Below are 24,769 nucleotides of genomic sequence, written 5' to 3'. Positions count from 1 at the left end.
CAGAGGGGCAGGAAGCTAGAGACACTGGACACCTTTGTGGTCTGGGCCTCGGTGCCAGCACCGACTTCCTGGCTTGTGAAATTCCCCTACAGAAAATAACCTTCTTGCTGTTCTGAACCCTCTCTCTGGCTGGGTGGCGGGCAGAGGCACGGGGACAGGCCTCAGGCACTGATCGGGAGCACCTACTGACAGCCCCTCAAGCTGATGTTCCCTGAGAACCTGCTATGGGCTTGGTACCGCTCTAAGCACTTTACTAACATTAATTCATCTAATTCTTCCTACAGGTGGGTATGGGAAACTGAGGCTCAGAGTGGGTAACTTGCCATGACCACATAGCTAGAGGATAGGAGCAGTGAGCTCTGCTGTTTGCTACCTGGGGTACATCCCTTCTCCCATCCTCTGCCCCAAGCCATCAATTGCAAAGGCTCATACGGCCTCACTGACATGCTGAAGGTTTCTCTTTACCCCTCAATAGCTCTGGAACTAGCACAGGGTTTGAATGGGCAGATCTGGGTCCCACCTGGACTAGGGACTTCAGCTCTAAGCCTATCCCCTCATCAGTGAGACAGGGGCCCAGGTGGCCTCATGCGGATGGCCCATTGTAGAGTCCTGAAGGGGTTATGACCTTGCATCTACATGTGGAACTACCTGGTTCCAGGTCTCCCTGTTGAAGAATATCAGGCATTTATTTGTCTCCAACTCATAGAGCTAGTATGTGAATTAAATGAACATCAGACCATGGCATTTAGGCTGGTTTGTACTTGGTGCTCAGTATGTAAGAACTTTTCTCCCTTCAACTTTTCTGTGGTGAGTAACATTACGAATAGTCACCCTATTATAAGCTGCCACTTTTATTAACTTCTTGCATCCTCATAAAACAGTTCTCAAAATGGGATCACTGGACAAGCATCACCTGGGAACTTGCTGACAGGACAGGCTGTCAGCTCACCCTGGACCTGCTGAATCACTCTGCCAGTTGGTCTGGTGATCAGCCCTCCATGAGATTCTGATACGGCTTAAGTTTGGGAATGACTCACTTCTAACTACCCTGGAAGACTGGGGCTATTCTTATGTGTACTGAACAGAAGAGGAACTAAACCTGAGAGAGGCTGACCAGCTCCAGGCTACATGCCTAGGTATCAGAGGTAGAATTTGAACCCATGCCACCAGGCATTAGTCTGTCCTAGGAGCCCATGCAATGGACCCCGATGATGCGAAGCTTGTGGAAGGTGCTAGGGAATGCCAGGTCACGTCAGTGACTGTGGCCCCAGAAAATGGACAGATCCCCCTCCTTGCCTTGCTGGATCTGAGTGCAACAAGAGGCTTCCTCCCACTCCCCAGGCCTCACAGAGAAAGTCACAGCCATTTCCAACCCTTTATTGGGGCTCTGTCAGCCCAAATAAATACAATATATTAAACCCAGAGCTGAGGGAATCGTGCACACCATGAGGTGCCCTCCACAGCCCCAGCTGGACAAAATAAGTTAGCGGGGGGCCTGCCGAAGGCCAGGCCAGCTCCCTGGCTGGGCAGGCAATGGCAGCTGGACTAGCACACGCTGGTCTAAAGTGCATCTCGTTCTGTGGTCCCCGTGTCTTCATGGCCCCTGGCCAGGCCTCCGGGATGAGTAGGCAGGAGGTTCCCAGTGCTCACACTGTGCCAGCAGTGGTCACCTAGGTTCTGTGTCCATCTGTCCATTTGGGGGGATAGCTGTGTGGCCAGACGTCCTCAGGAGAAGCTATCATCGGGCTGTGGCTGGGAGTCAAAGGGAGGGTCTGAGACGGTGATGCCTTGATGCAGCTTCTCCAGTGAAAACTTCATCTGGGGGAAGAGGTGGACAGGGTGGGGAGTGAGCACTGCAGGGGCGATGTCACCCCTCATCCTGTAGTTGAGAAACTGGGGAAGGTTCAGAGAGGCCATGTCCCCTGCCAGGGTCACCATGTAACGTGAGCAGAGCCATACTGTACCCAGTTTAACTTCTCACAGACAGCAGATTGAAGGGACCCAGATGGACTGGGTTCAAGTCCAGGCTCTGCTACTTACTGAGAAACCTTGGGCAGGCCCCTTACCTGTCCCAGGTGCCTTAGCTGAAAGAAGGGTCAGTAATACCTGCTTCACTAGGTTATCTCAGGGATTTGATGGCACACAGAAGGTGCTCAATGCGTGTTATTCTTATTCCCTGCTGTGCAACCTTGGGAAAGTTTGAGCGCCTCATGCCTCAGCATCCCTACCTGTTATGTTCTGGGGACAAGAACATCCCCCTCATAGCCTGACCATGAGAAGCAAAGCAATTGGCCATTTCAGCAATTAGAACGGCCCAGCTCAATCAGTGTCTGCTGTTAGCACTCATTTGAGAAGTCAACTCTGTGCATGGCAATTTGAGAGGAAAATAATGAGAATTTAACTCAGGATGGGGAGGTCCTGCCCTCCCTTGCCCTGAGTGATAGGGTCCTAGCTTCAAAACCCCCTACCCTTTCCTTCACAGCCCTTCCTAGAGTGAGCGTCTCTGCCCAAGCATAATTTCAGGGCGCAATGCTGCCCCTCTGGTAAGCCTCAGCATTACAGCCCATAGGGATTTTCACTGTCACCCACCAACCTGGGCTCTGACACCCTTGGGTGGCCAGCCAATGCCAGGCAGTCCCCAGCTTCCCACGCTCGCTGCCCACATTAAGTACTTACCCCAGGTGTCTGAAATTTGTGCTGACCCACCACATTCATTGAGCACCTGCTGTTTGCCTGGCACTGGGCTTACACCACTAACAGCAAAAGCACATGAAGTGTTTGCTATGAGGTTGGCACTATTCCAGCATAAACTCATTTAATTCTCGTAACTGTCTTTGAAGTAATATCAATTACTATTCCATCTACAGAGGAGGAAGGCAAGGCCCCAAGTCACTTGCACAAGGTCATACACCAGAATTTGAACCTGGCTTTCTGAATAGATGCTGTCCTGAATTACAGGGGAGGTACAGGGTAACCCCTTCTAGAGGCGAGACCCAGATATCCTTTGGAAAACCTCCCCCCAACCTTTATGTCACCCCCTTAGTCACCCCAAAGTGGAGAGGGATGCAGGGACCAAGCCTTGCCTACCCGTGGCCTCTGTGACTGGTTCAGGGCTGGGCATGTGACCCCAGCAGCCAGCAAGAGTAAGTCCTTTCTTTTGGACGTCAGCCTAGAGCTGCAGATACCACCTTGGTCATCCTGGGGTAGAGGATGCCCAGAATTAAGCCAACCCTGGGGATGGGCAGAGTCAAAAGATGGCACCAGAGACCAATTCTTACTGCCATTGAGAGGCTGGACCCAGCCAGGCCTCAGGTCAGCTGCACCTGGACTTTTCTCCCAGGATGGGTGTCAATAAATTCATTCTGCTGATTTTTCTGGCAACCCTGAAGGTGGGGATTATGAATGGCTTCCTCATCTTACAGAGGAAGAAACTGAGGCCCAGAGGCATCTGCCACATCTTCCAGTTTGAGTGCAGGGTCCCACAGCCCCAGGGCCATACCTCATCCAGAAGCTCCACCGAGGCCCGCAGGATCTGCCTCCACTTGTGTACCTCAACGCTGTGGAACTGCTTCTGCAGGGCCAGGACCTCCGCCCACTCCGCAGCCGTCTGGGGGAACTTGCTGTGGGGGGTGCAGGGCCTGAGTGGAGCTTTGGCCTCCCCTCACCTGCCCAAGCTCCCAACCACCTCAGGATACCCACTCACTCCTTGGCCAGGGCCAGGCTGTGCCAGGACTCAAAGGTGTGGGCCGTCCTCTCCAGGGACCAGAGGCGGTAAAAGAGGAGGACGTTGAGGGCGATGAGGATGATGAGGCTGGGGGCAGGGGTCAGAGGTCAGGAGTCAGGATTGATGTTCCCACAAGTCGGGCACACACACAACCACACCTTGAAGGGACACCATGACTACCCTCTCTTCAGAGGAGGAAGCTAAGACCCAGAGAGGAGGAGGGACATGCAAAGTCAGGGCTCCAACCCATTCCTGTCTGACACCAACCCCCTTAACTGACACGCCAAACCACCTCACTGGGAGAGCCGAGGATGTGGAATAGAGAAGGGGCGGCAGCCAGGGGTGAGACATGAGGTGAGGGGAGGGGCGGGATGCAGCACCCTACCTCACACAGATCCTGAGGAGGCAGTGAGGGGGAGACAAGGAGATGAGAGCTGCCCAGCCCGTCCTATACACCCCGCCCCCGCTCAACCCCAGCTCCCAGCAGAACATGCCACTCAGCTTCTCACTGGAAAGTGAGGCTGGCCCAGAGAGGCTGGATGCATGGCCGATCTGACTCACCTCCTAAGGTCCGCTGGAAGCATGGATCTCACTTCAACTTCCTCAGCTCCCTGCCCCTCCACACCTCCACACCTTTATGCATGTGGGTCTCCCTGCCTAACCCTCTGAGGTCTCAGCTCAGGAGTCCTTTGCTTTCCCAGGAAGCCGCCCTGACTGTCTGCCTGTTCCGCCTGGAGGAAGCCTTCTTTGGCCTCTCTAGGCTTCCCTACCCAGGCCTTGTTCCCTCTGCCTGTGTTTCCCCCATCACTTTGGTCTGGTGCCAGGACTGTCTCCGCCAGAGCTGCCTGCCACCACTGGGTGCCCAGCAGCACCCAGCTTAGGGTTATACACAGAAAACATGAATGAAATGTGTAAGTAAATTTGCTTCTTTTGCATACCTCTCCTGGTTAACCTAATTTTGCCTCCTTCAGATACCCATTTCTCCAGAAAGCCCTCCCTGCCCCTGGGTGAGGTCAGGTCCATCTAACCTCCCGGAGGCCCAGGGACCCCTTTCCCAGCAGGCAGACTTCTCCATGATGAACAGAGCACTACACTGCAGAGTGCTCTGCCTGGCACATCTCAAACACTGGCCCCTTTAATCCTTGCTATGAGGTGAGCCACATTCCCTCACAAGCTGAGGCCCAGCGAGGCCAGGCACCTGCCCAATATCACACAGCTAAGATGCAGACCCAGGCCTGCCTGACCCCGAAGCCTGGCCTCCTTACTCACACAATGCTGATGAGCACCAGGGCACTGGGGATGCCTGTCCCGGGGCCCTGGTCCGTGGTCGGCTCTGAGAAGCGGGAGCTAAGGGAGCCTGTGGGAGAGCAACTCATAGTCAGACAGTCCCACCCCACCCGGGCCACACTCCACTGCCCGCCCTGCCCAGGCCTGACGGACGCACCTGAGGTGTGCATACCAGCCCGGGCGCAGGGGTCAGGGTCTGGGTGCTGGGGCCCATCACCATGACCCCTCCAGCTCAGGGGCCGCTTCCGCCTCCGCAGGCCCGACAGCAATCCCCGGGAGTCCTTCCCGCCTTCCTCCAGGGACAGCTTCTCGGCCTTGGCAAGCTCTCGCTCTGTGGACAGAGAGGGCTCTGCAGTTCTGTATCCAGTCAGGCCATGACCCCATCATGCCCTGGCCGACGGCCCCCTACCCAGATGGTGGAAATAATCCTCAATGCCGCTCCACGAGTTCTTCTCAATCAGAGACTTCACGAGGCTCCAGGGCTGCTTCCGATAGCGGATCTCGGAGGACACTCTGGGGTTGGGGGGATGGGGTCAGGGTCTGACTCCAGCGTTGCTGCCCCATTCCCAGGGGGTACTTTCCTCTCTAATTCAGAGAGACCCCTGTGTACCCACAGACAAAACAGACGCATGGCTTCCCTATGACATCTGCTCACCTAGGTGCCAGCCAGTCAGCCTGTATCTCCTTCTCTGTCTATACCCACTGCCTTGGCAAGTCTCCCGTCTGTAAGTGCTGCCTCAGCACTGCCCACCTACACTTCAGGCTTAAGACACACCTTGGCCCTGAACCCCCTGCATCTCGCTGCTGCATGCAACTCCACCTGGGGGTCTAAGATAGTTTAACAGGTTCCCAACTGAGCTCCTGATCATCCCCCAAACCTACTTCTCCCCATCTTCCCCATCTTGGTCAATGGCAGCTCCATCCTTCTAGAGGCTCAGGCCAAACACTTCTGGGTGTTCCTGGGCCCTTAAGGACCAACACTTCTGCTTGCCTGCCAGGGTAGCAACCAACATTCAGCAACTGACTTTGGCTAAGGAGCACAGGGTGGAGGCTCCGGGAACACACCAGAGCATCAGGTGGAGGCAGTTGCTCACCGAAGACGGGCCTTGTTCCGGGCAAGGCCCAGGATGCAGTAACGGTGGGCTGTGTAGAAGTAGTCCTGGTAAGGGATGCCCTGCGTCAGCACCTCCGAGTCTACCACACACCCGCCTGCCTGCGGGCCGCGCCGGAACAGTGTCTGCAGGGCAGGGGAGGAGGGAGTCAGGGCTGCCCCACCTGGTCGTCCCACCCAGCTGGCCACCCTGCCTGGCTCACCTGTGTCTCTACCACGGAGGCGCTCTTGGGACCCAATGGGTTACTGATGGGAATGGTGTAGGTCAACACTCGGCGCTGATGGCACTTGCTGTCCCCACTCCAGGGGCTCAAGGTCACGTCTGGGGCAGGGAGAGCAGAATGGGGACAGTATTTGACAGCCCTTTGCCTAGAGGCTGTAGGAGGCTCAGCCTTTTTGGAAGGTTCCAGTCTTCTGGGGCCTTGCCCCCAAACCCACCCTTCCTCCATGTCCCCACCTAGGTGCCTACCCCATTTTCCTTGGGATGCCTAAACCTTTAGATGTTGACGATACTCACAGCTGGAACCTTTCCTCCCCCCTATACTTCTCACCCCTCCTGGGGTCATCTCATCCATTCCTGCAGCCTCAGTTTCCCTCTCTGTACCTCCTGAACACCTTCCTCTCCAAGTTCCCTAGGCCCCTCATATCCACTGGGCCCCACACTGGCCTCAGTATCTTTTCAAACCTGCCCCACCCTCTGGGGCCCTATCTCAGGAGTGGTCCAACTATCCTTCTGGCCCCCCTCCCCTGGACACTCCCTCCCCTGCCTGACTCCTGAGCTCTTCTGCTGTCCCATGGTCGACCCTTTCACTTCACCTGCTGCTATGGCTTCCCTTCTCCACATCTGGCCACAGGGGCCCAGCCTCAAGGGATTTCTCACAGTGCCTGCCTCCAGCCTCAGGGCTTATGTAGGTACCTACCCTGCTGGCCTCCTGAGTTCTTCTCCCCCACCTCCTCCCCTTTCCCTGGAAAAGTTCCTCCTTCAGGCCTTAGTTTCCATTTCATATCCTTCCAGCAGGCTTTCCTAATCAGATCACAGCTACCTCTCTGACACTCACATTTATTTGTGTGAGGATCTATTTACCCTCATTCTCACTAGATTCTAGGGTACATCTGTCCTGGTCTCTGCATAGAGTGGATACTAAAGGTATGTTCGTCATATTTATAAAATGTGTACTACAGGCTACTGTTCTAGGCACTTTTCTAACATTAACTCATTTAGTTCTCCCGAGACCCTGATATGGCATTATGCAGAAGGAACTGAGGCACAGAGAGGCTGGAACCCTGCTCCTAAGAGGCAGGGCACTCTGCTCTCATGGATGCTGCTTTTAACCCCCTCAGCCTACCACACCTACCTGCACAGTGGTGCCTGCCTATCTCTGGGCTTGTCTTCCCCCACCTCCCCTGTGCCTGGGGAATCTCAGTTCCCTAACCTGTGAACTTGCACTGCTCCAGGAAGCCCTGCAGGAAGGGTGAGTCTGAGAAGAGCATCTGCTGGAGCCGTTCAGCGCCCACATGGAAGACAGAATTGATGAGGAGACGGCCAGAGAGGTCAGGGTGCAGGGCGGCCAGGTCCGCTGGGAGACACAGAAGGGCAACAAATGAGGCCACCTGCACTCCTCCTTCCTCAGAGCAGTTCCTTGTTTTCCCTCTGGTGCCCACTCTATCCCACTCCTGGCCTTGTGGAGTGGATGGGCAGACCTATCTGTCTAGACCAGAGTGGACACTATCCCACATGGGTGGCTTTAAGGTGGCATGTTCCCCAAGCCCAAAAAATCAAAGCCATCATGATTGGTTCTGATTGTAGGCCCAGGCAACTATACTCCCAGCAATCACAGGCCTATGAGCCTGTGATTCTTGGCCACAGTGAGGGGTTCAGGGACCAGGCAGCCACAGTGATTGGTTCTGAGGGGTATGCATGACCCCAAACAGCCACAGTGATTGTTTCAGGAGGTGGCTCGTTTTTAACTTAGAGCCAACCCTAGACCTTTCAGTACAGCCACTGGGAAAAGCATCTTTTCTCTCTGCTAGGCTTATCTGGAGCAAGTCAGGGTCTCTCTCTGCCCCCACAAGAGGAAAAGCTACCTGGGAAGGAAGTTGGCACAGAGAAATAGAAATGATGATGATGATGGAAATTATAATAGCCAATCCTTACTAATTGGCCCAAGCACTTTACATATATTAACTCACTTAATTCTCTTAACCACCACCCTATGAAGTGGATACTATTATTGCTAATCCCATTTTCAGATGAGGGAAGTGAGGCTCACAGAAGTTAAATAATTCGCCCAGGTTACGTAGCCAGGAACCACTGCAGCCAGAATTTGAATCCCAGCGATCTGGCTTCAGAGTTTGTCCTCCTTTCTGCCCTGCTCTGCCACCTTTAAAGCAGAGCTAAAGACAGATGTCTAACAACACTATTGAATGCCTTACCTGCCCACTCCCTGGAGTTTTTAGTCCAGTGAGCTAGCAAGTTCCTTGCTTAAGCCAGTCTGAGTAGTGTGTCATGCGCAACTAAAGCAAATGATTTGGGCCACCCGCCTCACCTTCTTCCCCTGTGGATGAGGAAGAGTTACTTGTGTCTGTCAATAGCTCCTCACTGGGCAGCAGATCCAAGGGGCCCAGGGAAGTGGGCCCTTCAGGTGGGGTGGGCTCTGCACTCAGGGATTCAGCCACCGGAGTCACTGTCTGGCTAGAAGAGGCATCTGGCTGTCTGTCTGTCTGCTCCTCCTTGTCCTCCTCTGCCTGCAGAGAAAGACTTATTCTAGGCTTGTCCCACCTCCATCCCAGCCCAAGGGCTTCCTGTGCACCCACAGTGGCCAAAAGAATTCAGACCTGTAAGAAATCCAGTGCTGGAAGGTCACATGTATATGGAGGGCTTATAGCTGAGCTTCAAGGGACCCTTGGGCCACCCAGACAAGCGCTCTTCTCCACCCCTTGCAGGTCTATCTTGGATGCCTGGGCTATAAGCTTTCTTATGCATTCCTGTCCATGTCTTGCCTGTGTCCTACCTCATCCATCCATCCCTCTCTTGTCTCTTCTGTCTCTCACTCTTTCCACCTGTCTGTCTCCCCATTGCCTGTTTCTCTGGTTCCCTACTTGTCCCTGTTTACCTTGACTATCTCCTCAGCTCTGTCCTGTCCCTCCATCTATCCCTTCTCTTACCCCTCCACCCACCTCTTCTCTGTCCCTCTGACCATTCCCTCCCTGGTCCCCACCCCCAACCCTGACGCCTCCTCTAGCCTTCCTCCATCTCTTCCCTTCAGCACCCTCCTCTCCTCCTGCTCACCCCGTGGTCTGCATCACTGCTGGCTCGGGAAAGGTTGGGAGTGATGCGGCCACGGCGCGAACCCACTGGGCTTGGCTCCTGGCTATGGTCGGCTGCCCCTGAGGGGGTGATGTCACTCAGGGCAATCATATCTCCCACTTCCTTGGGGCTCCTGCAATGAAAGGAAGAGTGTGGGATCACTGTATCCCTGAGACCCCACACACCCACCTCAGTCCACCCAGAAGTCCAAGGCTCTTCACTCACTCCCTTCTGTCTCCTCCAACCCCAGGAACCAGCTCTCAATCTTTGACTCACCCCAGACCGTTCAACTGCAAGGGGCAGACATAGTCCTCATCCTCGCTGGTGAGGCCCAGCTCTGAGCCGTAGCACTGATGCACCAGGTGCCAGAGCTCGCGGGGACTCAGCGTCTGGGCAGGCAAGACGTGGTCAGGGTTGGCCTCCACCACACCTAGGCCAGAGCCCTTTCCACCCAGTTCCCACCAGCCTCAGCAGTTCCCCCAGTGCCCACACAGGGCAGCCTGGTCTCCGCTCCCAGATTTCACGCCCCAGGACAGTCCAGTGGGGTGGAGCCAGTGTGCTCAGGACTTTCCCCTCAGGTTTTCACAGTACACAGCTACAGATTAATGGTCCCAGTTTTACTGAGAATAAAGGGCCAGGGAGGAGAAGTCATGTGCTCAAGGTCACACAAGTGACCAGAGGCAACTCAGGGATTCAAACCCAGCCAGCCTCCAGAATCTCTGCTCCCACCCCATCCCCTATGCTGTCCTGCCCCCATCCATTTCTCTAGTGTTCTCAGGAGCCCTGATCTTTCAGCTACCCATGGCCAGAAGGAGTGGATGACAATGATAAAATAGTAACAGTAACAGTAATAATGATAGCAGAAGCAGACACGCACTGAGTTGTTACTATATGCCAGGCATTCTTCTCATTCTTTCATGTGAGCTAACTCACTGAGTTTTTAAAACAATTCTGGAAAAGTTGGTGCTAATATCATCATTTTAAGACAATGACACTCAGGCAGAGAGGTGTCCAAGTGGCAGTATTGAAATGTGATCCCAGGGGCTGGTCTAGCACCCTGGGGTTAACTACTGAACATCCCTGCCTGATCAGAGATGACAATGCTGAGCGCTTACTCTGAGCCCAACTCTGGCTGCTATGAGGTAGGAAGAGTCCCCGTCTGACCAATGGGTTTGGTAACTTAACCAGGTCATGCAGCTCCTCAGTGATGGGGACAGAACTCCAACCCTGCCAATCTGGCTTCAGGGCCTAAGCTCTGAATCCTCCTCTGCGCTCACCCTTCTGGCAGGCTTTGATGCTGCGCTGTCTTCTCTCTCGGGCTCCTGCCCCAGCATTCCTGCCCCTATTGGCCATAGCTGGGGCTGCCCCGGAGAGGACAGGCCATAAGCATAGCACTCCTAGAGGAGCAGGTTTGGGCCTTCTGAGGTGCTATAGGCCAGCAGCAGTAAGCTATGCTAACCTGACATCTAGCCGCCCTCCCTCCCTCCCTGCCAGCATAACTGATTTGTTTGGGGTGAAAGTTTTCTCCAGCCAATTCATCTTTCCTTTGCCACACACTAAACTTCCTTTGCAGCTGGAGGCAGTCATGTGACCCAGTTCTAGCCAAAACAATAGAGAGAGAACTCTGCTAAAGGAAGCTTTTCCTCTCTGACAGAGGAATTTCTGCTTTCTATCCACCCTGTCCCCCTTCATGTTTGGGACACTTATATGAAGGCACGACGCCTGGACTAGAGCAGCCACCTTGTAACCACCAGACAGCAAGCATATGAATAGAACACCACTATGCAGAGGATGACAGTTTGGAAAAATGGGTAAGAACTTGGGTCCTTGATAACACAGAGAAGCCTTCACACCCATCCTGGACCACATGCCTCTGGACTTTTTTGTTACATGAGCATCAGAGTGATGCCATGGTTGAGTGGAGCCTAGAACTAGACTGCAACAGGTGAGAACTCAGCTCTGCCACATAAAAGCCCATGTGACCAGGGGCAAGTCTAATACTCCATGACCCACTGGTGAAATAAAGATAACCACCATACTGCCTTGCAGGGTGGTTCTGAAGATTAAATGAGTTAATTCATGTAATACTCAGATCGATGCCTGGCACTTAGTAGCATCATTAGTGTTAGCTATTACTACTTTGTGGAATGATTCAGTATGTTTGCTTAAACCATTGTCTGGTTAGCATTTCAGTCACTTATTGCCAAATGCATCCTATGTAAACCTACGCAACCCCACTGGGCATCGCAGGAGAGTCTGCCGAGGGCCAGCACTCAGTGGGCTACCAGACTGCAGCAAGTGAAAGTCTAAAATTCCTTACACACAAGCTTTGGGGCAAGACATGATTCAAATTAAGATTTTGGATTTAAGAAAGGTAACAGAGTGCCAGTTGTGTATGCTGCAATATAGCACCAATAATAATAACTATTATATTTTATGTGCAGTGCAGTGTATGACAGAGGTTCTCAAAGTGTGGTCCAAAGAATTCTGGAGGCCCCCTAGACACTTTCAGGCTATCCATGAGGTCCAAATTATTTTCATAAGTATGATAAGTATTACTAGTAGTATAAGATGTTACTTATCTTCTCACTTTTATTCTCTCATGAGAATAGAGTGGTTTTCTAGAGGCTTTTTGACAGGTGACACTGTCATTTTTCTGGTCACCAATGCAATGTGTTATGTATTCTTGTGCTTAAAAATTTCCCAGCCTTAGTTTCTAATACAGTAGGTATCGATAGATATAACCTTCTTACACAAATGCTCTTGGGGATCTATAATCACTTTAAGGAGTGTAAAGGGTTCCTAAAACTGAAAAGTTTGAGAATCATTGGTATATTCTATTAATATATTAGATACTTAACTTTATATTGAATTACATCTAAGATCTACCCCAGTCATGCACATTAACATGAACAGTCATAGTGAGATACAGACCTTTGCTACACAAGAGGCATGCAGGGCTATTTAAGTTTACATTAACTAAAACTAAATTAAATTAAATTAAAAATGCAGATCCTCAATCACACTAGCTACTTTTTAAGAGTTCAGTGGGCGCATGTGGCCAGTGACTACTCTACTGGATGGCACAGATAGTGGACACTTCCATCACAGCAGAAATCTCAGCTTACAGTGCTGATATACATAATAAACACTGTGTTACCAGCTCAGAGCAGATATTGCTGCCACATATAAAAATGTTATGGTGAATAAGGGGCCATGGACACTCATTTCTAGTAGGCAGGGTCTGGCACCGGAGCCCATGGTGGCCCCCCGTGGGGCCCATGGAGGAGGCTGCTGATGCATCAAGCCAGATGCCCATGGAGAGAGGCTGGGCGGCCCTGCAGTTCTGGCATCCCCGGTTCCATGGTCCCCCCAGCTCCACAGTCCCCCCTTGAAGTCCCCTACTCAGGCCTCATCCAGGCCCACCTTTTCAAGCAGCGCATTCTGCCAGAGGCGGAAGAGGAGCAGGAAGCAGCGGTCCCGGGCTCCGAAGGAGGTGAAGAAATGCTGCAGGAGAGAGATGGGCTGTGGGAGACATGAAAGGGTGGAGGGGAAGCTCCATCCCCATCCAGCTCTGTCCTGATCACCATCCTGATGTACATGCATTCATTCATCCCTTCTTTCATTCTACAGAATGTTTATCCTGTGCGCAACCCAGCACTGGACGCTGGAGTCATTGTGATGGGGACATGGCCCCTAGCTCTGTGCCTGGAGCTCACAGGCCAGGGCAGAAGACAGGCACATCTCCAGATGCGGTCAGTCCAGAGTGATTGGGCTGTGAGCGGGGAAGCCCTGGCAATTTCCCAGTCTCCTTTGCCCTTAGGGTGGTCAACTGATCTTCTTTTGGCCGATAAAACACAAAGGGAATTCTGCTGTGAAGTGCTGTGTGCGTGTGCGTGTGCGTGCGTGTGTGTGCATGCGCGTGCGTGTGTGTGCATGCAACCACATTTCTTTCTCCCTTCCCATCTGGGACACTGATGTGAGGCAGCCATCTTGGGACCATGAGTCAGTATCACCAGGACAGGATGGCGTGTCAGGAAAGGCTTCCAAGGTGGGAGGACACCTGAGTTGTAGATACATAGGAGGGAAGAATTTTACTATTAATCCTATCTCAAAGCAGCCGTGTGAAGGGACAGACAGCAGGGATTGTGATAGCAGGAGGCTGGTGTGGAGACCCACCCAGGTCAGAGATGATGGGAACCTGGGCGAGGACAGGGGCAGACAGAACAAAGAGGAAGCCACAGACTGAGGGCAGATCAGGATGCAAAAACAGGCCTTTGGTGGTGGAAGAAGGAAAGAGCTGTCTAAGATCACTGACCACATGGCCTTGTCGCGGATCTTCTCACTCACCTTCTCACTCTCTGTGCAGATCTGGATGGCGTTGGGGATCAACTTGGCTGTCTTTTCCTTTTTCAGGCATGTCACTTCCTTCAACTGGATGGAAATCTAACAAGGACAGGCAGGTCAGGAGGTGCCAGAGCCCTGCCTGCCCTGGGGCCCCTTCTCATCCCTGGGTGGCCTCACTGTTGTCTCCCAGCGGAAGATGTTGCTGTAGAAGCAGATCCAGTTCTCAGAGAGATAGAGGCGGCCCTGGAGGAGGATCTCACGCTGCAAGGCACAGGAGTAATCTGAGGCGGCCAGGGGAGAGACGGGCAGACACCTGAGTCACACGGCTGGCCTGGCCAGAACCCAGGCGGGGAGGTTCGGGAGGGCAGAGATGGGAGCTCTGGGTTGGGTCAGGGCTGGGTGGGTATTAGGACTCACCCACTATGAGGCGTTCAGCTTCAGGGAGTTTGCTGAACAGTTTCCGGAAGTCCTCATTCCGCTGTTTGTATGTGGGGCTCAGCATCTGGGGGAAGTTTGGGAGGTGTGAATCCAGGTGAGGTTCACCCCTAATTCTGCCCCACTATGCTCCTTAAAGCCCCTCAGTCTCCTCTGCCCCAGAGAGGCTGAGGCTTCAAGTCTAGCTCACGCTAGCTTCCACTGCCAGTAATACGTGGCAACCATGACAAAAGCTCCCGTTTACTGATTTCTACATAAGCCAGGTCCTATGTCACATACGCACCAGCATCATTGACTTTTAGTGAAAGTTCCCTTCAGCCTTGTAAGGTTGGGATTGTTTCTCAAGGAGAGAGGTCCAGAGAGGTTAAGTAATTCACTCAAGGTCACAGAGCACATATATAGCAACATAGGTATGACCCAGGGTCTGCTGACCCCAGTTCTACTTCTTGACTGCTGTCCCCCTCCCTCCAACCTTCCTAGCAACACCACCTCCCCGCTCCCCCACCACCCAACACTTACACTGTACCAGCTCTGCATCTTCTGCAAGAGAAAGGAGCAGAATCAGAACAAGGCCCTGGATCCCTGGTTTTCCACCCCTCTCCCCACCTGGGCCTGCACCAACCTTGCTGTTGCGGATGAAGTTCCGGCTGCCCAGGCTCTGGGTGCTGGGCGTCCCAGGCACCCCACCCTTCTCTGAGGAGCTATCTGACCCCTTCTCCACCATGGTGCCTGGTTCTGGCTCAGGAGGGGGTCGGCTTGGGGGCAAGAGCTGCAGCCGCTTACGAAGAGATGGTGAGCTGCTTGGCGTGCTCCGGCCAGAGTGGGGGGTGGTACTGGGGGTAGGGGGTGAAGGAGTTATGAGTCACAACAAGCCGGGGCGTAGAGGCAGGCCTATTTTGGGAGGCCTGCTCATTAGCCCACTGATCCCCACCCATGCATTCTACTCCACTTCCTAGAAGCATGGCCCAGGGCAGGTTCCCCAACTCCGCTGTATCTGTGACCCAGGGATCAGAAATACATGTCCTCATCCAGGTGCCTGGAGGTACATGAATCAATACATGTACAGTGCTTCTATTACAGCGAGCTGTCACTATACCTGCTATATTATGAATTAACTTATTAGTCACTTATATAATAAATACTTATTGAACAGCCCCTTTCCACTTGGTTGCTTGAGCTAAAAACCTAAGCATCTTATTTTCTTTCTTGCTCTCCCTCTTTTCTATTCTGTTAGTAAGCCCCACCTGGTCCACCTCCAAAATCTATTTTCCATTATTTCTATTAACCCCAAGCCCGCTGCTCGTGTCCTGGCCCAGCTTCCATCCTTGGCCTCCTGCACGCGGTGGGTAGCCCTCTACGGCCTGCTCTCCGCACACAGCCAGAGGGCGCCTACGAACCCGAGGCCAGTCAGGTCAGGGTCCTCCTGGGTGAGTTCTCACCAGGCTGCACCTTAATTCAGCTGAAAGCAAAGTGCGTACCTTGGCACCCAAGGCCCTAGTGTGGTCCCTGTAACTCCCTCCATTCCAGGCTTCTTTCGTCCCTGAAGCCCACCAGTGCATTTCTGCGTTAGGGCCTCTGCACTTCTACTCCCTGGGCCTGAATGTCCTTCCACAGCCCCAGCATAAGTGGCTCTGAATTATTCCACTCAAATGCACCTCCGTGGTGGCCCAGCTGGAAGTACCCACAGCTGCACTCACACCATCTCAACTCGTCCTGACCGCTTATCCAGTCTGGCCATTGTCTGCCCCACACTGTGAATTTCAGGAGGTCCTGGTTGCCACTGTGTCCCCAGCACCCAAAACTGTATCTTGCACATAGTGAACTCTGAATACACATTGATGACTATGTGAATAACCCGTGCGCTGCCTAGAGCTGGGAGCAGCAGAGACCACCAGACAAGGTTGCTGCCTTGGGAATCAGCCTGCCCCTGGGAGGCAGCTCCAGAGCCAGTAGAACTCTCAGACGCCTGGGTAAACGCAGACTCTCATAGGGCTGTGGGGTCAGTTTGAGGGGATCTGAAGGGACACTCATTGTTGACTTTGTATCAGGTCCCACTATTGTGGCATGTTCTGCATATGATGAATTGTACTGATCCTCCACATTTGATACTGTTACCACCCCCTCTGCAGAAGAATCTGAGGCCCAAAGTGGAAAACCACTTGTCCGCAGTTTAATTCAGAGCAGGATTCCAACATGGGGCACTCGATCTCCCCTGGGGAGGAGGAGGGAGTTCCTCAACCACTCAGGGCTCCTCACACTTCTCTTTCTTGCCTCCAAGCTTTAGCACATGCTCTTCCCTTTGTCCAGACTGTCCTTCCTCTTCTTTGCCTAGCAAATTCTTATGAATCCCTCAGGACTCTTGCTCCACACCTCCTCCTTCCTGGATACTACCCCCACTTTTGTGGGTCCCCTCAGCTTCCATCCCAGCTCTAACCACTCTGCCTACACTTCCCCATTCTAACCCTGACTACTCTGTGCTCTCACTGTCCAATGGCAACCCCACAGATCAGTAAGCTCCCTGTTGTCTTGGTCACCACTCTGTCCCTGGTATTGCTCAGGAAAGGAACCAGAGTAGGCATTCATGTCATACTTGTGAAATGAATTTGTGGAAGTAAACGAAATAGATGTGACCTCGGCCACCACCACTCCTCCTAGACTATCAAAGACACCTTCTCCTAAGGTCTCCCTGCTCTGTCCCTGTCCCCCCACATGCAGCCAAAGGGGGCCTGTGAACCAGTCAGGCCAGGGCCCTCCTGGCAAGCCCTCCCCTGGCCGCACCTCATTCCCGCTACGGGCTGGATGCTCTCACCTCCCTCACCCTTCCTGAGCTCCTGCCTTGACTGTTCCCTCTGCCAAATGCCCTTCCTCCCAGATGCCTGCAGAGCTACCTTGCCCCTTTCAGGTCTCTGCTCAGTGGACATCTTCCTTCACTTCCCTATTTGAAACACACTCCTCACATCCCACCCCCCTTCCTCCTCCCCTCAGCACTTCCCTGACCCAATCTTCTGTATTTGTCCTTATTTTTTATCCTCCCACGCAGGAGGTGAGCTCCAGGGGGAAAGATATTTAGTTCCCAGCTGCATGCTCCTTGAGCATTTGCTCTTGTGGACAGAATGGCTGAATGACCCTCCACCTCCCCACCCCGACCTAGAACTTGGATTTAACCAGGTGTATGACTTGCCCAATCCTCCAAGGGCTGAGGCTGCAGCAAGCCTCAGCTTGGCCACTTGCCTATGTGACCTTGGGCTAGAGCCTGAACATTTCTGTGAAGCCTGTTTCTTCTAGAGTACAATGGGAATATAACCATCTACCTCACAGGGATGTCTGGAGGACATTTATGCATAAAGTCCACCACATGGAAAGCACTCTGGTTTGATCATTCAGAGCTATCAGACTGAAATGGAGTACATGGCCCTGCCACTGCCCCCGCACACCTGTGTCTAAGATGCTACACTGACCCTGACAGGTATGGCAAGACACCCCAACCTGGTGTGTGGAGCCCAAACTGACCCTCAACTGCAGTCATTCACTCTCTCTAACTACACACTGGCCACCTGCCACACGCCAGGCCCTGAACACATGAAAGTGAGCAAACTAGGTATAATCCCTGCCCACAGGACCAGATGTTCTGTTTGGAAAATAGACAATCAATAAAGGGACATGTAAACAAGGGCAATAATCTCACTGACACTAGTCACATGAACAGCAGCAGCAACACCAGGAAGTTTTGAGAAATACAGATTCTGGGACCCACTATAGACCTCCTGAATCAAAGACAAGGTAGGGCCCAAAGGATGATGCATATTCAAGGTGGAGGACCACGGTGATAAAGGAGGGCTAGGTGGATGGTTGGGGTGTACGGCACACTTGAGCTGAGCCCCGAGGATAAAAAATAGATCTGGCAAAGGGAGGGGGAAGACTGTCTTAGGGACAAGAACAATGAGTTCAGGGATAGAGCTGAAATTGGCAGGTCCAAAGAGTAAGGTGGCCAATGGGGCTGGGAAAGGAGGTCAGGAGGGCACAGGCCTACCCACAGGTACTGTGGGCTCTGGTCAGCTGTGGACGGGTTCTGAAGGAGAGGTGACCACATTCCTCACCTTCCTCCTCTTCTCCCCTCTGGTCTGAACTGCAGACCTCTCCTCACTGTCTTAGTCTCCTGTAGCCACAGGTAATGGGGAGACATCTAAGGACAGCTCTGACACATACAGACAGAGCAAGGCAGAGCCCACAACCCCAGATCTTGCTCCTTGGCAGGAGCAACAGGAAGTGCTCAAGGGCAGACACAGCTCTGAGGCTGCCCAACCAGGCAGACTGCAGCAGAGAGAAGGGAGGAGCCCCAAGAGTCTACAGGACCGTTATGGGGGTGGGGACTCAGAAGAGAATGAGGTTTTGCTACTGCAGACACCTCACCTTCAGCTCTCTGGGCCTAAAGAGGCCCAGAGCTCCCTCTGGTCAGAAAGGACCAGATGCACACACAGGTATGCATTAAAGTGAAACTGGCAGTCAGTGTCCCAGGCAAACTGCAGCTCCCTATAGTTGCAAGGAGTCCTCCCTACACTCCCAACCCCGGCAGTGGCACCCCAAGGATGTTACAGTCATAAACAGCCACAAGTCCCAGCATAATTACACACATACCCTCAGTATAACAAGTATGCTACAGCCACAAAGTCCAAGAAGTTACATGCACACACACGCCACTGCAGAGGGTCATAGAAAACCACAAAAATCCCCAGATATATTACACTCATACATACAGCTACAAGAACATCTCAGCAAAGAGTTGAAAGCAAACAACACTCCCAGTTACAGAGAGTCACTCAAAGAACAGTCACAGAGGACCCCAGCTAACACATGCACAACTGAGGGAAATTAAGTCAGAGGGTCGGCTCGGCTCCTATGGTGCTCACCATCTGTCGGGAAAGACAAAGGCAAGGCCTGCTCTAACATGGCAAGGGATGGAGGTGTAAGCAGCTGTTGCTGAAAGAGAACCCTGACACTCGCATAGAAGTGAAAGACTCAGAATAATGCACCCCTGGGGCTGTGGCCACCTCTCAACAACACAGCCATCAGGGATGTGCTTTATAAACTATAACAGGGGAACAATGTCAGTTATGATTATTGCTCCATGGTCAAGGGTACCCCCAAGGTCTCAGGAGGGAGGGTCCCAGGCCCACTAAGAGCCACAAGGGGTCTCTCTTTCTCTTGCTCTTCATACACACAAAGCCCCAGAGGGTCAGCTGCACACATGGAAGACCAGGGCACATACATACAACAATGTCACCAATGAGCACACACAGGAACTTTCACACAAAGACGGAATCTGAAGTAAATTAGCACAACACCAGAGGATCTCAGTCATACATGTCTAGCCTCAGACACTCATCACACTTGGACACACAGGTAACTGACTTTTGCACACAAAGCTAATAGGTTCAGAGGTAAATTACAGGCAGATTCAGAGAGAGGCAAATGGTTGTAGCACCAAGCTCAGAGCCCCAGACACATACAGTCACACACTGCAGTCAAAACTGGACACACAACTTACAGTGAGAACTGGACAGGCAACTTACAGTGACACTTGGAGCCACAGATGGAGTCAGATATGAATTATACACACACAGCCAGGGAGGATCACAGCTGTCTGCACCCTAGGAACCTAGACAGATGCACACTCACTCCGAAGTCCCAATCTGACTAGAGGTCTGATGGGATGAGATACACCACATACACAACCGCAGAAGGACGTAGCCACACAAGCTGAGTTCAGACAAACACTACAGAGTCATAATCAGACCCACACAATAACTTACAGTAACACATGGAATTCGAGGTAAATTACACACACACAGCCAAAGAGGATCACAGCAGCCTGCAAACTAGGTAAACAGACACGCATACACAAACTTCCAAGTCCCCTACAATTCAGAATCGGAAACACCGGGCCCAGACAGGGTGCAAGAGGACCCCAGGGAAGTTAGGCACGCGGTCGGTCGGCTACACGGAAGACCCCACCCCCCACTAACCCTGACCGAGACTCGCGACACGGGAAGACTGTGGGAGGAGGCTCAGGCCCGGAGGGTCTGCTCCTGGGCCTGCCCCAGGGTCCCAGGCCTGTGAGCTCGCCCTGCCTCCAGCGCAGGCCCAGAAAACGGGGTCAGAGTCGCTCCCACCCCTCGCCTCCCAAGCAAGGGCGAGCCAGGCGGGAGGCCCTTCCTGCAAGCCTCGCTTCCCCTGGAATCTGCCCCGGACCCTAGCCAAAGCACCGTCAACCTGGCGCATCGCACCCTGGCAGCGACCAGCCAGGCCGGACATTCCCTGCCATCAGCGCTCAGTCCCCAGGTGCACCCCAGGACCTCAAGGGCCATCCCCACCCCGGGCCAGGCCCAAGCGCACAGGCTCCCGGACCTCGGCTCTGGCAGCAACCCCCGCCCCGCGCGAGCTACCCCGTCTCCTCCCGCCTGGTCCTTACTCGAACATGGATGCGGAGGCGGGCGCGCCCAGCCGCAGGGCAGGGCTGGGGCCGACTGAGCGGGGCTGGGCCGAACTAGACGTCCCAGCACGACACCCGCCTCGCAAGTCCGAGGCCGCCGCCCCACCAACCCCGCCGCCCGCACGGAAGGCCTAAGCTGCCGGAGGCCGCGGCAGCGTCGCGCACCCCCTTACCGCTCCCGCCCCCACGCGTCACGGCCCCCCGCCCGCGAGGGAGGAGGGGGAGGGACCGGCCCAGGCCGAGGGGCGGGGCCTAGATAATGAAGGCCGAGGCCGACTGGGAGCAAGGGAGAGTGGGAAACGCAAGAGGGTGCTGGTCAAGGCCTTGCAGGGCCCGGGGTCGCGGGGGAGGAGGCCCTGAGGGTGAAGTAGAGACAGAGGGACTCGGGGACGCAGGGGGAGGAAGAGCAAGTCCGAGAAATCGAGGGGGCGGCTGGGACGCCGGAGATACAGGGAGAGAAAGAGACGGAGGCCGAGAATCTAAGGAGACACAGACAAACACAAAGGCCGACTTGATTAAATCAAAACGCCGCCGTGGCAGCTCCCTCGGCACAGGCTGCCACCCTCTCCCCTGGTGCCTGGGAAAGGGGGTCCTCAGCTCCAATGACGCGCTTGGCCGGGAGCTCCCTGCCCTCCAGGGCGGGACCTAAGAGGTGGGGCGGAGCTGGGGGTGGATGGAGATTCTGGGAAACCGAGGTGTTGGGGCGGCGCCCACTGGGGAAGGAGGGGCCTCACGGCTGCTGGAAGGGTTATTCCCCAGGTGGTCTCAGCTACCGTCAGCCATCCCGAGTTCGAATCCAGCCTCCCTGGAGCTTATCTACGGTGTGACCTTGAGTAAGTCATAACACTACTTCTGTGGGTAAGGGCTTTCCCACGGGACCGCGTTGGGAAGGGCAGCAGCAGCACTTTCACAGACAGAAGTCCGGCCTCAAAAGATGGGAAGTGAGTGGACGACGTTACCCAGCCCGAAGGCTGCAGAGTTGAACGCAACCCTGCTCTGAGGCCATAAGCTGCCGCTGTCTCTGCCGCCGCTGCCTGAGTCTGTTGGTCCTGGACTCCTTTGCCCTAGAACACAGAATGTGAGTCCCACGTCACAGCTTCTGGCCGGAAGCATCCTTGCACAGAGAATTGCACCCCATCCCTCTGCGGATAGGTTATTCCTTCCTCTTGAAAAAAACTCCATTCCCATTTCCCTTCCCAGCCTCCAAACAGCCTAACCCCTCCATCTATTGGTAGATGGCAGGCCCCAAACTCGTCTTTCATGACCCCTGTGTTTCTCTCACACCTACACAATCTATGCACAATCTAAACTCTTCTCCCCCCTCCACTGCCCACCCCTCTCCCTTCTGGAGCATCATAGCGACCTGCTCCCTGTCTACTGCTCCTGTTCAGGCCTCCACAGCCCTCTCCCCACAGGCGGCCAGAGGGAGTCTGGTCTCTGAGCCCTCCTGAGGCTTCATCTCATTCCCAGCTAAAAGCAAAGCCCTCGCCTTAACGCCCAAGGCACCATTTTGACTTCACTTCTGTCTCCCCGCTGCTCGCTCCCTCCAGCCTCCAAGCCTCACTGCGTTTTCCTCTAACTCACCAGGTACATTCCTGACCTGGGGCCTTTGCACTTGTGTTTCCCTTTACTCAGTTCTTCCTCGACTGCCTCTCACCCTCAGATCTTAGGGAGGCCCTCCTTCCACCATCTCCCTCCCTCTTGCTACTTTCCTGCCAGTTTCTTGTTTTGAGATACTTTAACATTTTTAATTAGGGAATGTTTATTTCAAACCAGGAAAAATATGAAGTCGTCTATGTTCCCACCACCCATATAGTTGATGTGGACATTTTGCCATTTTTTCTTCAGATCCTTTTTTTTTTTTTTTAAAGAAATAAATGATTACAGTTACAGTCAAAGGCCCAGGTCCCACCCCTGTTTTCTCTACCTCGGCCCCCAAGGTACATACTGCCCTGAAGTTGGTGTGTGTTCTTTCTGTGCACTTTCTCATCCTTTTTCTATGTAAGGAGGCCTCCGCCAACAATACAATGTGTACTATTGTTCAATGTCGTAAAATGATACACAATTAGACCTCTACTGTACCATTTTACAACCTGCTTTCTCCATCATCATTGTTTCTGAGATTTCTCCACATTGACACACAGAGCTCTACTTCATAAACTTTAACTGTTATCATGTGTTCATTGCTGGAAAAAACCTCAGTGGATATTTCTTTTCATGGCCAATGTAGTTCTTTTCCTCTTTTCCCCTGTAGCCTTGAACCTCCCAGTTCCTGTATCCTTGTGCCAGGAGGAAAGTTTCTTTGTAGAAGTTTTGCTTAAACATTTTTTTTTTTTTTTTTTTTTTTGGCTTGTGGGCTGCCACAGGAAATACCTTTTATATTGGCTTCTGGTACGTACTTAGAAATATATATAATGTCACAAAAGCTTCAGGAAACCACACTTATTCATTATACCCCATATGCTATGTATTTTCAGTTCTGTCCTAGTTCTGTTTGGGAACCAGTGCTGATTGCAATGCAATACATTGGTTTAATGGTCCTTAAATGGATCGTGACCCACGGTTTGAAAAAACGTTGGGTGATTTGAAGGGGGTGTCTATCTCCAGTCTGAGTAGGCAGGCAGTGCTCAGCTAGGCTGAGTTGCTTGTCCCAATGTGTACTCCCACTTGCCTGTTTTTGTTTGTGCATCTATTTTACACCTTCCAGTCAGGCTAAGGCCATCTTCTAACTATACTTCAGCCCTACCCTGGACAGTGACAGCCACGGGAAACCCGCTTTTGAGCATGAGTCCCCCCTAGAAAGAGAAAACCCCTTTCCTGTCCCACCACTTGGGTCTCACCTGTCCTGGAGCAGACCATCCAGGTCTGGGGTCACCAGCAGCTGTAGGTGCTGGGGCATTGGGGTGCAGTAGGGTGACTCCTCATCACTTGATGGCGTTATCTGAATGGAGGGCACCTCCAGGAGCCTCCAGGGCTCAGGGGCCAGGCGCTCAGCCCTGCCATCATCCTGTGGCTGCTGGCTCTGCCACTCAGCTGGGGAGACAAGTGAGTCCTGGGAACGACCCTGGGTCAGCGGGGGCACCCCAGACAGCAGGGGCAAAAGCTCAGCCATGGGGAGGGTTCTGCTGGCTTGCTTGGGGGCTGTGGACAGCAGGTGTAGTCTCTGTGGGAGAAAAAGGAGGTGAAGGGGAGAGCTCCCATCCAAGCCCTGTCCCTCCCCAAATGGGAGATGAGCTGAGGTGCAGAGCACTGTGTGAGGGTCAGAGAGGTCTGGGTGGGATTTCTGCCGCTGCCAGTATCCCCACTTCATGACCCTGAGCCTCAGTTTCCTCTTCTGGAAACTGAAGATCCCAATGCTGATATCCTAGGGTGGCTGAGCAGTGTCAGAGAACTGGGCCATATGGAGGGCCCAGCACACAGTAAGTGTCCGGTGAATGTTCATGAAACCTGCTCAGGGCCAGGGTTTATTTTACTGAGTATTCACCAAAGCCAAACCCTGGGTTTTCAATAAACCCATCACCAAGCTCCCTTACACATGCAGGGCCAGGAAGAAGCCAGGCCTGAGGGGTCCCAGAGGCTCAGGCCAGGGTAACGGCTGATCAAGAGAGGCAGAATTCAGGATTTCCCTTCCCTGTTTGCTCAGCAATAGCCCTCCTAAGACAAACAACGGGAGGGTGGCTGGGTTGGGCTGCGGCCTCCTCAGATGGGAGGAAGCCAGGCCGGTTTCTGTGGTTGCAGCTGTGATATTGGAGGCCACCTGGGTCTGGAGAGATCAGATCAGTGTCTGTCTGTCCTTGCAACAAGGGCTTCTTGGCACCCAACTGCCAGAGAATAAGGAAATAGGACCTGTGGTACCCAGAGAGGGTTTCCCCCTGTTCAGGGAAGACTCTGACTCTTACAGGCCAGGCCTGAACCCCAGGGTCCTTTCCCTTCACCCCAATACCCCTACCTTACAGCTTCCACCTCCTTCTGTCCTCACAGCGTTTAGACTTCCAGGGTAGAGGCAAGAGAGCAGGTCCTTCCTTCCCCCAGGAGTCTTGGCTAGGCTACAGAGTCATGACCTTGCCA

General features: G+C 53.4%; 1 protein-coding gene across 3 annotated transcripts; it reads right to left on the bottom strand.

Annotated features, from left to right (window-relative positions):
* Positions 1 to 1,367: 1,367 nt before the first annotated feature.
* GRAMD1A (GRAM domain containing 1A) lies at positions 1,368 to 24,734 on the bottom strand. Of its 3 annotated transcripts, XM_054589014.1 has the most exons (20): positions 24,651 to 24,734; positions 23,542 to 23,864; positions 14,834 to 15,044; positions 14,731 to 14,751; positions 14,194 to 14,278; positions 13,954 to 14,057; positions 13,780 to 13,875; positions 12,856 to 12,936; positions 9,706 to 9,818; positions 9,412 to 9,562; positions 8,669 to 8,867; positions 7,556 to 7,699; positions 6,326 to 6,444; positions 6,106 to 6,248; positions 5,421 to 5,524; positions 5,169 to 5,342; positions 4,994 to 5,081; positions 3,704 to 3,811; positions 3,500 to 3,620; positions 1,368 to 1,818 (listed from the first exon to the last, which is right to left on the bottom strand). In XM_054589014.1, the coding sequence occupies exons 2-20, from the start codon at positions 23,811 to 23,813 to the stop codon at positions 1,726 to 1,728; spliced, it is 2,427 nt and encodes an 808-aa protein (XP_054444989.1). In that variant the 5' UTR covers positions 23,814 to 23,864; positions 24,651 to 24,734; the 3' UTR covers positions 1,368 to 1,725. The 3 variants fall into 3 exon arrangements, with proteins under 3 accessions (XP_054444989.1, XP_054444987.1, XP_054444988.1); XM_054589012.1 differs by lacking the exons at positions 23,542 to 23,864; positions 24,651 to 24,734 and adding an exon at positions 20,681 to 20,822; XM_054589013.1 differs by lacking the exons at positions 23,542 to 23,864; positions 24,651 to 24,734 and adding an exon at positions 15,909 to 15,918.
* Positions 24,735 to 24,769: the final 35 nt, after the last annotated feature.

The sequence above is a fragment of the Pteronotus mesoamericanus genome, unplaced genomic scaffold, assembly GCF_021234165.1.
Source record: "Pteronotus mesoamericanus isolate MK-2021 breed Mesoamerican mustached bat unplaced genomic scaffold, CSHL_Meso_final scaffold_165, whole genome shotgun sequence".
Lineage (NCBI taxonomy): Eukaryota > Metazoa > Chordata > Mammalia > Chiroptera > Mormoopidae > Pteronotus > Pteronotus mesoamericanus.
The sequence above is the reverse complement of the archived record's forward strand: the minus strand, read 5'-3'. Positions and strand labels throughout refer to the sequence as shown.